This window comes from Penicillium citrinum, assembly GCF_028827155.1.
Source record: "Penicillium citrinum strain IBT 23319 chromosome Unknown utg000001l:1.0-4955037.0:1.0-4956770.0, whole genome shotgun sequence".
Taxonomy (NCBI): domain Eukaryota; kingdom Fungi; phylum Ascomycota; class Eurotiomycetes; order Eurotiales; family Aspergillaceae; genus Penicillium; species Penicillium citrinum.
In genome coordinates, this window is record NW_026622686.1 from 4,418,842 (window position 1) to 4,436,282 (window position 17,441).

At 49.7% G+C, this 17,441-nt stretch overlaps 2 protein-coding genes across 2 annotated transcripts; one reads left to right on the forward strand and one right to left on the reverse strand.

The window, feature by feature from the left end:
- Window positions 1-212: 212 nt before the first annotated feature.
- Window positions 213-14,964, forward strand: N7469_001672 (AAA family ATPase midasin; the record flags this gene model as incomplete). Its single annotated transcript, XM_056640592.1, has 2 exons — window positions 213-13,359; window positions 13,418-14,964. The coding sequence occupies 2 exons, from the start codon at window positions 213-215 to the stop codon at window positions 14,962-14,964; spliced, it is 14,694 nt and encodes a 4,897-aa protein (XP_056506349.1).
- A 505-nt stretch (window positions 14,965-15,469) lies between these two features.
- Window positions 15,470-16,663, reverse strand: N7469_001673 (PRCC domain-containing protein; the record flags this gene model as incomplete). The annotated part of the gene is made up of 1 exon (XM_056640593.1): window positions 15,470-16,663. The coding sequence occupies one exon, from the start codon at window positions 16,661-16,663 to the stop codon at window positions 15,470-15,472; it is 1,194 nt and encodes a 397-aa protein (XP_056506350.1).
- Window positions 16,664-17,441: the final 778 nt, after the last annotated feature.

Below are 17,441 nucleotides of genomic sequence, written 5' to 3' on the forward strand. Positions count from 1 at the left end.
CTTCGATGCAAAGCAACTTCAGAATGGCCAGATGGATCGACTCTCTCGGAGCTGCGCAAGCTCCCCGACCATGCTTAGTCACGCGCGGGCCCAACCAAAGGCGGTCAGGCCAATTTGTGTGGGGCGCGGTGAAGAGTGCCCGGCAGAAAAAAAAAGTCGCGGGCATTTCTTCTTTCGACATCGAAGAGCTCCTCTGGCAGTCGGGCGCAAACATGAGTAATTTGCCCGTCTACGAGAGGACTCTAACAGTACCTCAGCTGCTTGAGCAGTTGCCAAGCGAGATATCAAATCTCGTTCGGTCTGCTTCGGGCAGCCAATACCTACATGCGCTTGCGCTTGGCGCATTAAACACCACATTCACAGAAAGCATTTTCACATTATACGAGCCAGTCGTGGTGGACTTGGCTGCAAGATGGCTTCGATCCGATATAAACGCCGACTATATCCATATTTTGACTGCATTCGCACGTATCCTTCCCTTCGCGCCCTATCTACGACCTTTTGCAAGTCAATATGCCTTGTCATCAACCGGCCCTCAGTCAGCTTTGACCGACTCGAAAGAACTCACACTTCGCCAATTGGATACGAATACCACTAGGAATTTGCTTCTTACTATTTTCCGACTTCTTTCCTTCGATTTAGAGACATTCTCGAAAGCTGTCTCTCCGATTCAGCTGCAGTCACTTTTCCCCCATCAGGACCGAGTTGTACGATACCTTGCCGTGCGATGCTTCGCTTTATATATGCATGCCGCCGATGCAGCTACCCAGAATATGCTGCGTGTCAACACTGGCACCGATCCAATCGAAGGAGAGTGGGAAGGAATCACAATTGACTATCGTCTTTTGGGCTTATGGGAGGAGTGTCGATGGGCATCTCTTGAGGGCTCTATCAAAGTTGCTCGGTCGTCAAGATCGGACATGGACGTCATGAAATTCATCGAAGATACCCAAGATTTCTTTACAAGTCGAACCGCCAACATTTCAGGTGTCCTCATTCCTCGTCTAAAGGATGCGCACCCATCACCCTCTTCCGTTGTTGAGACGCCAACAGCCATTGGAAACTTACGCCGAATCGCGACTTCACTTCTTGGATTCAAACCTATTCTCTTGGTTGGCCTGCCTAATGCAGGAAAGACCACACTTATCGATCATATAGCAGCCAAGATGGGCCAGTCAGAGTCAATGGTTACTTTGCATCTCAACGAGCAGACAGATGCGAAGAGTCTACTTGGGATGTACTCCACCTCTTCTGCCTCGGGTTCTTTCTCTTGGCAGCCCGGTGTATTGAATAAGGCCGCAAGAGAGGGCCGATGGCTCTTGATCGAAGATTTAGATCGTGCTCCCTCTGAAGTGCTTGGTCTCATTCTCCCAATCATCGAAAGAGGCGAGTTGACAATTGCTAGCCGGAGAGAGCGAATCAAGTGCGCCGAAGGATTCAAGATTATCGCTACTATGAAGTCTTCATACAATATCGCAGGAGAGGAGATTGCACCTACCACCTCTATGCTCGGAAGTCGACTATGGGAAAGGGTTCCGGTCGCGTCTTTACCAGTGAACGAAATGCGAGATGTGATTCTGCAGAAGTTTAGCCTCCTTGAGTCCAGAGTCCCGACCATAATGGACGTCTACGGCAAAATTTGCTCCGCTTTCCATGGAAGTCTAGCTATCAAGGGCTCCCAGGGACGTACACCTGGATTCCGAGACCTTATCAAGCTCTGCAGTCGTTTGAATAATCGCTTGCAGCGCCTCGGGGTGAAAACCGGCTTCGAGGCTACATCAGAGGGCGTCGATGACGAGATTCTTCTTGACATTGTTGATGTTTTCCTCAAATACATCCCTGAGAAGTCGATGCAAATGAGCCTGGCTTCTGTTGTTTCAGAGGCCCTCCAGATCTCCCCCCAGCGAGCGCAATTCTGTCTTGAAGAAAGAACACCGAACTATACAGACAAAAACAACTCGATGGTAATTGGTCGGGAGACTTGTCAAAAGATCAGGGTGCCAAGTGGTACTGCACAAAAGCTCGCAGCAGCAGCGTCGAGATTTGCTTCTACAAGGTCTGCTTTGTCTATCATGGAACAAGTTGCTGCCTCAGTACAAATGGCGGAACCCGTCTTGTTAGTTGGAGAGACCGGTATTGGAAAGACAACAGTCATTCAACATCTCGCCACATTGATGCGACAAAAGCTCACTGTCGTCAATTTGTCCCAGCAGAGTGAAAGCACCGACCTTTTGGGAGGTTTCAAGCCCGTTAGCATTCGTACAATGGCAGTACCGATGCTGGATGAATTCACCCAACTTTTCGAATTGACTTTCTCTGCGAAAAAGAACCAAAAGTTTCTCAACTCAGTATCCAAAAGCGTGGCTTCTGGAAATTGGGTCAGATTAGTGACTCTTTGGCACGAGGCTCTTCGCCTGGCTAACGGTGTTTTCAACCCAGCACCTCCCAAAGAGTCAGAAAACGGCGACGAACAACCAGCTAAAAAGAGGAAGCTTGATTCGCCTAAATATCAGCATCTGCGAAAGCGTTGGGAAAGCTTCCAGTCCCAGCTTTCAGACTTCGAAGCCCAGGTTTCCCAAGGGGATGCGAAATTTGCCTTTGCCTTTGTGCAAGGTAAAATTGTGAGAGCACTCAGGAATGGTGAATGGGTTCTTTTGGATGAAGTCAATCTTGCATCCCCTGATACCCTTGAGAATATTGCCAGTCTGCTGCACCATGGAAGCGAAGGCTCACCTTCTGTCCTACTTTCCGAAGCTGGCGATGTGGAGAGAGTATTCGGTCATCCCGACTTCCGCATATTCGGAGCTATGAACCCTGCAACAGATGCTGGAAAGCGAGATCTGCCTCCTGGCTTGCGATCAAGATTCACCGAGTTTTATGTGCATTCTCCTGACAGCGACCTGAATGATCTATTTGCACTTATCCAGAAGTATCTTGGCGACTTGACCATGGGTGACGAGAGAATTGTTCCCGACCTCGCTCAGCTATACATGGAAACGAAGAAGCTCAGCAATCAGAACAAAATCACTGACGGAGCTGGCCAGCGACCCCATTTTAGCATTCGAACGCTAGTCCGCGCTTTGGTTTATGTACTGGATCATGCACATGTATATGGTCTTAGACGAGCTGTCTTTGAAGGATTCAGCATGAGCTTTTTGACTGTACTGAGCTTGTACTCGGAGAAGTCTTTAACTCCACTCATTGAGAAGCATATTTTTGATAATGCCAAGAATGCAAAATCGCTACTCGGAAGGACACCTCGTGCACCCGAAGACGGGCATTCATACGTCCAGTTCAAGCACTATTGGATGCGACAGGGCCCCTTGACTCCAGAAGAGCAACCACACTACATCATTACTCCATTCATCGAGAAGAACCTGAAGAATTTGGTCAGAGCAAGCTCTACTCGGCGTTTCCCAGTTTTGATCCAAGGTCCCACTTCAGCCGGAAAGACAAGTATGATTGAATATCTTGCTAAGGTATCTGGCAACAAATTCGTCCGTATCAACAACCACGAGCACACCGATCTCCAAGAGTATCTAGGCTCATACGTCTCGTCTGATGACGGAAGCCTGCGCTACCAAGAAGGTGTTTTGGTAGAGGCCCTTCGAAACGGTTACTGGATTGTTCTTGATGAGCTCAACTTGGCGCCTTCTGATGTCCTTGAAGCTTTGAATCGACTATTGGATGACAACCGTGAACTGTTCATCCCGGAGACCCAGGAGGTAGTCCACCCACACCCAAACTTCATGCTCTTTGCTACTCAAAACCCTGCTGGTCTATATGGAGGCCGTAAAGTCCTCTCTCGCGCATTCAGAAACCGTTTCCTTGAACTTCATTTCGATGATATCCCAGAGAGTGAACTCGAGTTCATTCTTAAAGAAAGATCTCAAATCGCCCCGTCTTTCTGCTCTAGGATCGTCTCCGTTTACCGGAAACTGTCACTGCTCCGTCAATCCAACCGCCTTTTCGAGCAGAAAAACAGTTTTGCTACCCTTCGTGACCTGTTTAGATGGGCTCTGCGTGATGCTGATGATCGCGAGCAATTGGCAGTCAATGGTTTCATGCTTCTTGCTGAACGTGTGCGCAACCCTCAGGAGAAGGCTGCTGTCAAGCAAGTGATCGAGGAGGTCATGAAAGTCCGCTTAGATGAGGATATTCTATATGGTGAACAGGAACTGGAAAAGAGCGTTCCGCAGATGGCGGGACTTCCTTCCGGCATTGTCTGGACTCAAGCCATGCGACGTCTTTTCGTTCTGGTTTCTAAGGCCCTTAAGAACAATGAGCCGGTTCTTTTGGTCGGAGAGACCGGTTGTGGTAAAACACAACTTTGTCAGGCAGTTGCAGAGGCTTTCAAGAGAGAGTTGTTTATCGTCAATGCTCATGTCAACCTTGAGACTGGTGACCTCATTGGCGCTCAAAGACCAATCCGAAATCGGGCAGCAATCGAGAAGCAACTCGCAGATGACCTTGAAATCCTCATTTATGGAGAGAAATCAGGAAGTTCGACCCTTGAGCAATTGAAACTCGAATTTTCCGGCCTTGATGCACAGCAAAAACAGGAGAAGGACCAAGATCTTCTGCGCAAAGTTGAGAGGAATATTGTGCGGTCCAATGCCCTGTTTGAATGGTCTGATGGAAGCCTGATCACTGCAATGAAAACGGGGCATTTCTTCCTTCTTGATGAGATTTCCCTTGCAGATGATTCCGTATTAGAAAGACTGAACAGTGTTCTCGAACCGGGTCGATCAATTCTTTTGGCTGAAAAGGGCCCAATCGACTCCATGGTCATGGCCGACCGAGGCTTCCAGTTCCTTTCAACCATGAACCCTGGTGGTGACTATGGTAAACGAGAGCTTTCGGCTGCCCTTCGAAACCGTATGACCGAGATTTGGGCGCCTCAATTGTCAGATGATGAGGACATCCTTCCAATTCTCTACATGAAGTTGAACATGAAGGACGAGAAGGTGGCTAGAGCCATGCTACAGTTTGCGAAATGGTTCAAGACTACTTTCCAAAACACATCCACCACCTCCCTTTCTCTTCGTGATCTTCTGGCCTGGGTTGAATTCGTTAATACTTGCCAGAGCACCGATACCTTGTTCGCTATCATCCAGGGTGCTGCCATGGTATTTGTTGATACCCTTGGTGCCAACCCGGCTGCGATGCTCGCCATATCACTCAACAACCTTGAAGGAAATCGCCAGAAGTGCCTCGATAAGCTGAGCGAATTATTTGGCACTGACGCCTCTGCGATCTATCGGGAATCATCAACGGTCACAATTGAGCCTGGTCTTCTTCGAGTTGGCCCATTCTCACTCCCAACGGTTGGCGAGACTGACCCTGACCCTCAATTTACCATGGATGCCCCCACCACGATCGCCAACTCAGTCAGAATTGCCCGTGGTCTGCAGTCATCGAAACCTATCTTGATGGAAGGTAGCCCGGGTGTCGGCAAAACCACTCTTGTCACAGCTCTCGCCAAAGCCCTTGGAAAACCTCTCACTCGAATCAATTTGTCAGAACAGACAGACCTAACGGATTTATTTGGATCCGATGTTCCTGTTGAGGGAGGGGATGTAGGCCAATTTACTTGGCGAGATGCTCCATTCCTACGAGCAATGCAGCGTGGTGACTGGGTTCTTCTCGACGAGATGAACCTCGCCTCACAATCCGTGCTTGAGGGTCTGAATTCTTGTCTGGATCATCGTCAGCAGGTCTACATTGCTGAATTAGATCAAACATTCAAACGCCACCCAGATTTCGTTCTTTTCGCAGCGCAGAACCCGCATCACCAGGGTGGCGGCAGAAAAGGTCTGCCCGCATCATTTGTCAACCGTTTCACTGTTGTCTACGCAGACAGCTTCACAGATGCCGATTTGAAGAGGATTTGTGCCAAGATCTTCCCCGGAAGTCCCATTGAACAGACAGAGCGCCTTGTGGATTTCGTCTCTGCCTTGAACAGAGCCATTGTGACCGAACGCCGACTTGGAGCAGTTGGTGGTCCATGGGAGGTCAATTTGCGAGACATCCAAAGATGGCTTCAGTTGGCAGATCGTGGGGACTTGCAGATTCCTACCAAACACTTCCTGGACGTTGTCATCAATCATCGTTTCAGAAGTGAAGAAGACCGCATCCTAGTTTCGCAACTATACGATCGCATCTTTACTGACTCCGAGGTCATTCCCAAGAGCTACTTCCACAACTTGACCCCTGACTACTTGCAAGTCGGGTTGGGAATCTTGTCTCGTGACCCAGTTCTCCAACGGTCAGTCGAACCGCAGATGAAAATTTTGCCTAAGGATCTCCATATTCTTGAGTCACTTGTGTTATGTATTGATAACTCTTGGCCGAGTATCTTGGTCGGCCCTGCTGGATGTGGCAAAACGACCCTCGTCAAGAAGCTTGCTGCTATTAAAGGCGCAAATCTGGAAGAGCTTGCTCTCAGTGCGGATACCGACACGATGGATTTGATTGGTGGCTTTGAACAAATTGATCATCGAAGAGAAGTCTCGTCTTTTGTTCACGATATTGAAGTGTTCTTACGACACCAAATCATCTTCTCTTTTGCCTCAGGAGATGTCACCGAAGCCGTGGCATCGGCCCTTCAAATATGCCAGCACTTCCAAACATCGGAAACCTCGCTGGAGACCGTGATCACTTCATTGTCGGCCCTTTGTCGGTCCTATTCCGACCCGGCTCTCCAGGGATTCCTAGAGAGAGCGCAGCGCTTGTGGGATGTCATTTGCAACTCGGACAAGATGAAGGTTGGATTCGAGTGGACGGAAGGTGTACTTACTCGAGCTGTTCAGAATGGTGACTGGGTCATCCTTGACAATGCCAATTTGTGCAATCCGTCCGTTTTGGACAGGTTGAACTCTTTGACGGAGCCCAATGGTACTCTCATTCTTAACGAGCAGCGCACTGAGGATGGTTCAGCGCGTATTGTCACACCTCATCCGAACTTCCGACTATTCTTGACCATGGATCCTCGACATGGAGAGTTGTCGCGTGCTATGCGAAACAGATGCGTTGAGATCTGCTTCATGTCGAATGAAGTGCAGGATGTTCCATCCGCAACAGGCCCATCATACACCTGCGAGTCCTCTCTTTATCGTCTGCGCCATATCTGGAACTTGGCATCTAGCTCTTCAGCTGCCAAACCTCAAGACCTCTTTGAAGTCTGCCTGGATCATTTGTCTTCAACAGATCTTTCTTATCTCGAGAAAGCACCAGGTACATATCTCCCTTTCAACACCGAAGAAGCCAACAGCGGTCAACCTTTCCTTGCTACATTGCAACGCCACGCATCCGGACTACATGATAATTTCCAATGGAAACCACTCAATCTCATGACTGGCGAGATCACCATGGCCGGGGCATCTATGAGCCTGTCAGGTCCCTCACAGCCTATCCACCCTCTCATTAACGAGCCACTCTTATCCATTACAGGAACGAGCGAATTTCAGTCCCAGGTGACTGTGCTGGCATACCTTGAGGAATTCAGACTTGAGGTTCATCGACTTCGTCAAGGATTGGTCCGTGCCAATGAAGCTAGCCAGCAACTCAAACCAAGTCAAATGACTCGACTAGAGCGGTCGTTGGCCTCGGCCCGCATTCAGTCTTTGATGAAGGACGCCACTCAGCCTGTGGGAGCATTCCTTTCTGAATGTGGCCAGGCACTATATGAGTTCATCCAGAGCCTGGACGCGAGCAGTCTACAGTCACCAGAAATTGTTGGTGCCCTTCGGACAATCACAAGTCTTTGCTGGGACATCTACCGAGTGACAGATGTGGATCGAGTCGATGAAGGCGAATTCCAAGTTTATCTGCAAATTGGTAGACGAGTGTGTACCTCTTTGCTCAACTCATCCCCGCTGCTTCGGCCCCTGGAAGAGGCATTATCACGCGCACTTTCTCGTTTCCGGGCCGAATGGGAGTTGACCACCGGCCTGAGCATGCAAAGAATTTGGGATTCTTGGAGACATGTCACTCCTGCCACTCACGAGCAGCTTATGTCTCTGATCGAATTAGAGAAAACTGTTTCAGACTTCACTTCACTTGCTCTACAAACACGTGTGGAACTTTCGCAATTGAGCAAGATCTGGGAATCACTGTCAACTGCTCAGCGCTTCATACTACTAGACGGCGCTGACGGCGATACTCTTGTCCAAGGCATCAAAGAGACAGTGACAGAGCTCGGCCATGCCGTTCGACGTTCTGACTCCCCAGAGTGTCCCTACTTTGCAGAGGAATTCGAAGCCATTTGCCAATATCATGATCTTTATTCCGATGGTTTGAGCCAAAGCAGATTCCAAACAATTGTTCCTTTACTGGCAGGTCGCCCGCCCCGTTCCTTGGATTCTTCAGCTTCAAACAGCCGAGTACCCGAGCTTCTCAACAGGCTGACTCTGTTTTCGGGAGCTGGCGAACGATCTGCTATAGCTATGGGAGGTACACTTTCTCTCTCATTGCTAGATCGGCTGACATCTGTTGGAAATACCACTCTGGGCCAGATGGATATGCTACAAGCAGAGAAACAGGCTCTTTCGAAATCCCTTTCTCAGAGCAGTCAAAACATTGCAGTGGACCAGTCTAGCAAACTTCGACAGATCGTTGCGGCCCTGACAAAAGATTTGATCTTGTGTCATCAAGAGCTTCTTGATCCTGGCTGTGCGCAAGACGTGATTACTATCCTCCAGGCTATTGAGGAAGGTCAACCAGTGCACACTGGCTCTTCCCTTTCTCTTGTTATGAGCAATACCGCTGGCCATGATCACTTCTTCAAAGACTTTGCCCAGAATGCGCTCCCAGCTCTCATTCGATCTCTCGTGTCTGTGCCTTCAGGTCGTGAGGAGAACATCCACTGCGTCGGATCTGCTGCAGTTCAATTGGCAGTTATCCTCCTACGGCTTTTCGTCCCCGATAAGGCTTTCGACCCTTCGCTTGGCCTTGTCGTTCAAAGAAAGCGTCACTATCAGCGTCTGGACGAAATTGGTGCAAAGTCGAATGCCATCCTTTCCTTCGAAGCTACGTTCTCGGGTCAGACTTCAAACTTGAGGTCTTCTTTGTTGCAGACAGAGACTCAGCAATTGGGCTCTGCTCCACCCCCTTCGTCTGTCACCCGACCCGAAAAGTCGGAGCTGAGCTTATTACATGGAGAATTTGCGAATTTGATAAACTCTGTCCTCAACAGGAACCCTCAAGGTATGATCGCATCGCTTGGAAAGGCTTCTAAGTCCAAGGAGACTGTACAGCTTCTACGTGAGAATATTCGGCAGCTACGTAGCCGACTTCGTGTGCACTACAGATCCTATGATGATATCACAGTCCCCATCGTCCGATTCCTTGGACTTCTCGATGTCGGTCTTTTCTTAGGCTCCAGCCAAGCAAATCTGTCCAGCGAAAACCATGATATTAAGTCTTTGAGTGAAAGCACTCCGTTTTTGGGAGGCTCCGCACACCCTCTTCTATCACCAAACGAGGCTGAAAGACAACCAAGTGCAGGTAACGCGATCGAAATGCGTCTCCACGAGCTTTCTGGTGTCTGGGCAGCCAAGGATGCGGACTCGACGCTACTTGATGTCAAGTCCAGCCACGATACGATCCGCCGTATATTCGCTGATTTCCATCACCTATGGAAGACAAGGCTGAGAGAGGACCAGGAGAAGGAAGCGGAAAAGTCGAATCTTTACCGCTACCGTGGCTCTTGGGAAGACGAAGAAGAGGTGAACGAGGCAGAACTACATGAGCTGTTCCCTACTTATGAAGAAGGAGCTCCGCTTGATCCTCAGGAGGTTGGTCGAATCGACCCTCGAGCCATCGCCATGAGGCTTGCTTCCCTTCATGCCAAGATCGTGGGCAGCGAGCAGACGGGGCAGGCTTTGTCATCTCATGTGAAACAATCTGCACGTTTGTTAGGTACGATGTGGTCCAAGAATAAGAGTTCATTCTCCCCCGTATCGCCCGAGCAGCATCTGTCAGCGGTCTTCCTCCTCCTTGACGAGTCACTCGGCGAAGACAACCAGGACCGACAGAAGAATTACAACTTCTATACTGATTCCAACTTGGAAGAAGCCAGAAAGCTTGTCAATCTCACACTGGCAGTTCAAGCCCGTTTTGTTCAGATCCAATCTGCCTGGCCTGAGCACGCTGTGCTTGCGGATGTTATCAATTGCTGCTCCGAAATCCTGCAATTCAAGCACACCGAGCCTGTTGCCAAGTTCCTGACCAAGGTTGAAAAGCTCCACTCTTTCGTGCATGAGTGGCAGCTTGTTGCAAGTAGGGAATATTCTGCTGCGCCTCAGTATGATGAAATCACCAGCATGACTGTCGGCTGGCGTCGTCTTGAACTTACAACCTGGGCCAAACTTTTAGATCTTGAGAAGGATCGATGCGAGGACGATGTCAGCTCCTGGTGGTTCGTTGCCTACGAAGCCCTATTTGCTGTACCCTTGCAGATGGCTGAATCTGGCGAACATGACATGAGCGAGCACACCCAAGGTGTCATCTCAACTCTGGAGCAATTCTTTGGCTCCACGACCTTGGGTCAATTCGGTCGCCGGCTCCAGCTTGTTTCTGACTTCAAACAACTGCTTGTGATTTTCGCGGATGACTACTCTTGCTTGACGCCACTTGTCTCTGCTCTTAACAATTTCATCGCCCACTTCCAACCTTTCCAGCCTTCAGTTGACAAGGCCCTGCAAGAAAAGCGATCTGCACTGGAGAAAGACTTGAAAGAGCAGATTCAACTGGCAAGCTGGAAGGACACCAACATTGTTGCACTGAAAGAGAGTGCTAGAAGATCCCACGTCAAGTTGTTCAAATTGGTTCGCAAGTATCGTGAGGCTCTCAATCAATCAGCCCAGACACTTCTCGAGCAGGGTCTTCCGGATGACATGGGAGACTCCAATGGGTCTCAAGAACAAGATAAGTCCTTGGCAACGATCGCCACCCCCGAAGCTCTCTCTATATGTCAAAGCGAGGTCAAGTTATGGTCGTCCAGAGCTCTCCGATTCCGCAACCCCGATGGTACAGCTCGCAACATGATCAATCTTTACTCCTCAATTCCTCGCGAGTTCGATATTGCGAAGGATTTGGACGAGTTCACTGTCTCCATTATTGATGGCATCAAGGAGTTCAAGTCACAAACGCCCAAGACTCTGACCGAGGACAACAAGGATGATGTGCAGCATCTCAAGGTGCAAAAGCGTCGCCTTTATGCCGACACTCTCAAGCAACTTTTCGAAATGGGTGTAAAACGCAACGCTGGAACAAGCATTATCGAAACCCAGGTATCGCTTGCTCAGATAATTTCCACATGCGCCGCGTTTGAGTCAGGTACCACCACTTCCAAGTCCATCCGCAGTGCCGACTCATATTTCCATCGTCTTTTGGATCTTCTGCCTCGTGCTCGTTTGGCGTCTCGCAACTACTCCGAGGAACTGAGCAATGTTGAGGTTTCCAGAAGTATGGGCTCTGTAGAGCATCTCTTGTTCATTATTCGTCGACAGAGAGGATCCCTGGCTCCTACTCTCTCAAGCCTCGGATCCTTCAGAGCTCTCCTGGACAAGATGAAGAGCCTCTGGTCAACCGGCCCAGCTTCGCTCGTTAAGACTAGCGCTACTGCTACGAAAGAACGAACCGATCTGCAAAGAGCACTGGGATGGCTTGTCCCAATCCTTACCCTGGCATCGAACATCATTGAAATCCATTCCAAGTTTTCTGCAGTGCCGACGACTACCATCGTGCAAGCGATCCAGTCTCGAAGGGCTGACATCGAGGAACTGCTAAAGACCCTCGTGTCGCTGCCGGTACTTCCATCAGGTGTTGCATCTGTGGCTCGCCAAGAATTTACCCAGCGGGCCCGTTCTTCGCTGGAGCGATTGTCTCTCGATGTAACCAGATGGTCTCAAGAGCGTCCAGACTTGGCCTTTGCTTTGAACCAAATCTCTCCATGGACCATGGCCAACGGCATCGCTGTCGCGCAACCGGCTCCACAGGGCAATGTTTCAATTCAAGCATTTGACGCTAGCCTTCTCGCCGCAATCGACAAAATGCTTGTTGGTCTCCAGCAGCTCAAAGATGTTCCTACAGCTATTACCTTTGGCGGTCTGCTGTCGAGAAGTGACGAGTTCTTTGCCCGTGCCACTAAGGCTGTCCACATTGACGATATTATGTCTTCAATGGTGGCAGTCCTTGACCAATTGCAGGATCTACAAGATACCTCAGCAAGTTGTCTTCCAATTGCCGCTGCGCTCGTCACTAGTATCTTGCCGATCGTCAACCAGTATTTCTATATCTGCCAAGATTTGTTTGACCGATTTGTATCCGCCCACCGCGAGATCTGCAAGACTTCTTATATCTTGACCAAGACATTCACTCAGCTTGCATCTGAAGGCTTCTGCAGCCCTGCCGAAGCCTCTCAGGATGAAGGCAAGGAGGGCAAGCTGGAAAGTGGAACTGGCCTCGGTGATGGCGAGGGCGCGGAGGATATTAGCAAAGATATTGGCGATGATGAAGACCTCTCCGAGCTTGCACAGCAGAGCAAGAAGGAGGATGCTGATGACGATGAGGAGATGGATGACTCAAAGGATGCGGTCAATATGGACCAGGAAGAAATGGAAGGCGAAACTGGTGATCACAAGGACGAAGACGAGGACGAAAAGAAGGATGACAAAGATGAGGAAGGTGAAGATGATATCGACGAGGAAGTTGGCAGTGTTGACGATCTTGATTCTGGAGCTGTTGATGAAAAGCTCTGGGATGGCGAAAATAATGAGAAGCAGAAGGAGACTGAAAATGAAGAAGGAAAGGGCCAGTCTGAAGCCGATCAGCAGACTGCCGCGCAAGACGAGAAAAAGGGCGAGGAAGGCCCGAAGGGCGAGGAAGAAGGTGAAGAGGAAGAAGAGGAAGAGGACGAGGAGGCACCAGAAGATGAAGGAGAAGCAGTGGGCCGTGAGGATATGGATGTCACCGATCCACAGGCTAAGGAAGAAGAAACCTTGGAACTCCCTGAGGAGATGCAGCTCGATGGTGATGATAACGATGGAGGTGGGGAAGAGGAAGAAGATGATGGCATGGATGAACTAGATGACATGGGCCCTTTGCCCGAAGAGGAGCAGAAGACTGATGGAAAGGACGATGAGCCAGGAGAGGAAGACGCAGATATGCCGGCAGACGAGCAAGCACCTGCTGAAGATGAAGAGATGGAAGGTGAAGGCGAAGGGGAAGAAGAGACCAACGAAGGTGCAGCGAACGAAGAGGAGGAGAATGAAGCTGGTGGAGAGGATCCTGAGGAGCCCGAGCAAGACGAATTCCTCGCTCAGCGTGATGAAAACGAAGCCACAGGAGAGAGAAGTTGCCCCCAGTGAAGCTGTCACTGGTGGTCTTGGTGCTGACCAGGACCAAAATGAAGACAAGGGTGCTTCCGGTGATGCTCAGCAGGAGAGTGGCTCGAATGATCCCAATGCCAGCGCTGAACAGAAGACAGGCGCAGCCAAAGACAGCGAGGAGACCAAGGCTAGCCACGATGCTGGTGGAGGCGAAGAATCAGAACCAAATGATCCTCAAATCCAAGCATTTAAGAAACTCGGAGACATGCTTGAGGAGTGGCATCGTCGTCAAAAGGAAGTCAAGAATCCCTCACAAGAGGAAGAAGAATCACTGCCACTGCCACAAGACACTGATATGGCAGACGCCGACTTCGAACACCTCAAGGACGACGAAGATCAGGCCGATACTCAAGCCCTTGGACAGGCCAACGAAGAGCAGGCCAAGGCTCTCGACCAAAACAAGGCTGTTGAGTCTGAAAACAAGCCAGCGGACAATGAAGCTTTGCCAGATGTCTCCGATGAGCATCAAGACGCTGTCGATAATCAACTCGAAGACGAGATGCAATTGGATCGCGAGGTCCTCCCGAGTGACGGTCAATCAGCCGGAGCATTTATCCCTGGCGATCACACTTCCAAGGACCAAGCAGATGGAGCTGCCGGAGCTCAAGAATTGACCGAAGAGCTGGATGAAGTCGACACGCAGCTCGCGGCCATCCACCTCTCATCTTCGCTCCCGCCACTGACTTCAGAAGCCGAAGCCCGCAGCCTCTGGTCTCAGTACGAAAACGCGACCAACGATCTCTCCCTTTCTCTGACCGAGCAACTTCGTCTCATTCTCGCTCCCACAATGGCCACCAAGCTCCGAGGTGACTTCCGTACAGGTAAACGACTCAACATCAAGCGCATTATCCCGTACATTGCCTCCCAGTACAAGCGCGACAAGATTTGGATGCGCCGCTCTATTCCTTCCAAGCGCAACTACCAGATCATGCTTGCTGTTGACGACAGCAAATCTATGCTGGAAAGCGGCAGTGGTCAACTCGCCTTCGAGACTCTTGCCCTAGTCGCTAAGAGTCTCAGCATGCTTGAGGCTGGTGATTTGTGTGTTCTGGGCTTCGGTAACGAAGACCATGTTCGCGTTGCGCACGAATTCGGCAAGCCTTTCTCCTCTGAGGCTGGTAGTCAGGTCTTCCAGCATTTCAGCTACCAGCAAACTGGTACCAATGTGCGCAAACTGATTGCTGATTCCATTGCGCTGTTCCGTGAAGCGAAGTGGAAGCGTTCTCCTGGTTCTGGTTCTGCAGATCTTTGGCAGCTTGAGCTTATTATTTCCGATGGTATTTGTGAAGATCATGATACCATTCGCCGACTTGTTCGCCAGGCTCTGGAGGAACGCATCATGATCGTCTTTATCATCGTGGATGCTGTCAAGGGTAGCTCTATTCTGGATCTCTCGCAGGCAAGCTTCGAGCCTGATGCCGGCGGTGAAATGAAGCTACAGATGAAGCGATACCTGGAGGATTTCCCGTTTCCTTACTACTTGGTTGTCCGTGATGTAAAAGAGCTGCCGTCTGTTCTGGCGACTGCCTTGAAACAGTGGTTTGCCGAAGTTGTCGATGTCTCGTCTTGATGAGACTAAAAAAGTGGATTGCACTATCTGGAGTTTTTGATTCATGGTGTTCAGGACTTTTATTTTGGTTTTTCTTTTGTATATCATGACTAGAATTAGACGCTGTACATTTGAAATGTAATGCATCCCATGGAATCCATGGATAGTACTACGATATGAATTTGACAAACATCTTTGACTCAAGGCGTATTCAGTGAAAAAGTAACTAAGCTTCAAGTTTATTAATTCTTATACTACTGCTGATGTATAGTACTACTATGGTAATACCGGGAGAAAGATTGGGCCTGCTTCAGACCAACAAAGAATGCGGATATAATCTAGCATTTTTCATGTACCACCCACTGGAATACCCTCCAGACGGAGATACGAGACGTGTTTACGAATTGGAACTAGGCATTTTGTACGATAGCGACTCGCTAGATGGCGGTATATATGACAAACATGGGATTGGTATCTTTATAATAACATAAGAAACAAACGCTTAATGAAGGCAGCAAATGCGAATCTACCAGCCATATCTTGAGCCAGCCTCCTTCTTGTTCCTCCTGCCTGCGGCAAAACTCTCCTCCAATGCATCCTTCTGCGAAGCTGCTGCATTGACCAACTGCTGCAATGAATGCTTTCCAGGAGCGATGGCACGAACAGGGTTGTGCTGTGTCGCGGCAAGCTCCGTCTCGGCCAAGGCTTGATTATGCGCGTACTCCTGGTCGGTATTGAATGTAAGAATTCGTGAGTCGGCAGAAGGGGCGTTCCGACCAAAGAGTTGGCGCCGCTCGGACTTGGACAAATTCAAATCATCGGCGATATTGCTCAGTGATGATGATACCGGATTTGCTGGCGTATAATCGGATATGGTAGGTTGTGACTCCGGCGCGAGGGTAGGGCCGGCTGATGGGGCTTCGGTGTCATTATTATAGACCAATGGTTCGTAAGACCCACCACCTGTGGACTCCGAGGGATCTATGGACGAAGTAGTTTCTGAAGAGAGAGAAAAGAGGCTGACTTTGGGCTTCGGTGGAGGAAGTACCGTGTTTTGAGAGACTGTGGGTTGTTTTGTTGGTTCGGAGGAGGCTGCTGCGCTGGCGGAGGTTGTCGCGGAAGATGATGCCTGAACAGTGGTCGCAGCGGCCTTCTTTTTCTTTTTCTGAGGACGACCAACAGAGAGAGGTCTGAACATCATGGGATTTCCTTGGAGTTTGACTTCTCCTATCGGAGTCGTTGTTGCCGGTGTACTGTTTGTCTTCGATTCCGACAGTCCCTGGGAACCGGAGGTAGTCGCCTCTTCAATGTCTGCACTCATTTCGCCTTCGGTTTTGTACTTCATTTCCGCGTCCGCATCTCTATCAAATCCGCGTTCTGCACCAGTCTTCAAGCTGAAGACTTTGCGAGTGGAAGCAACCGGTGCTGTTTTCTCAGCCGCGCGCTTGGGAGCCGGTAGAAAGGCGTTGAAACCGGAAAAGGCACCACCAGATCCTCCTCCCACTCGAGCTTTTTTGCGCGCAGGACCATCATCAGAAGCTTGATCACCTGGGTGTTCGGGCTTGAGCTCGGGAAGGGCGACACGAATTTTGCGCGGATTACGACGATCAATCGCAAACCCACCAGACTCGGTTTTTGTCGTCTGTGAAGGAACAGGGGCAGTAGCAGTATTAGATTCGGTGTCCGAACCTTCGGAATCGGAATAGGCTACTAGAGCCATGGTGACAAGTTGACAAGGAGAAAACGGAGAGTAAGTTGTATTCAACTTTGATCTTTGATGTCCTATATATTGATAATGCTCGGTATCAGTTCGATGCCTTACCGCCTAAATGCCTCATAGATAAGGCATCCTACACGTGACTATTGACACAATCCAACAAGGTCGCCAAGACTTTTTCAAAATCATCCAAATTTCACGGGTATCACTCAAACCACACAATTCAAGCTCATAGACTCGCACTCTGGCAAAAGTGCAATCCTGTAACTGCCGAGCAGAGCTTGAAACGAATTGGCTTTTTTGTATAGTCCGCATGCGACGAGCTTGGTGGCCTTTGCGCAGGCAGCCCAACGTCGAATCGTAACGTCATCGGCGTCATCCGGTTTAACTGAGGGGCTAAAACGCCCGGGGCTACTACCAACATGGCATTGGGTAGTAAGTCTACATAATACATACAGTATACAGTACTGGTTGGTGTGATTATGAAGTCTATAAAATGCCAGGAAATACACTGGAGATGATGGCGTGTAGCTTAGTAATATATCGACTTAAACAAAGGAAGGAGCTCGACGCCGAGTCTTGAGTCGCACCTGCCGCGATTCTCGTCGGCCTTCCACGCAGGTGCCTCGTCAGCAGACAAGTTCAACCTCGACTTCACATCACTCCATCTTTTTCTATAGTCAATTAGCATTATACCACCACCACTACTACTACGAAGATCATCACCTCCCGTTCTTTCAACGCAATTTTAAGACAATCTTAAACCGGTGGAGCCGGAGCT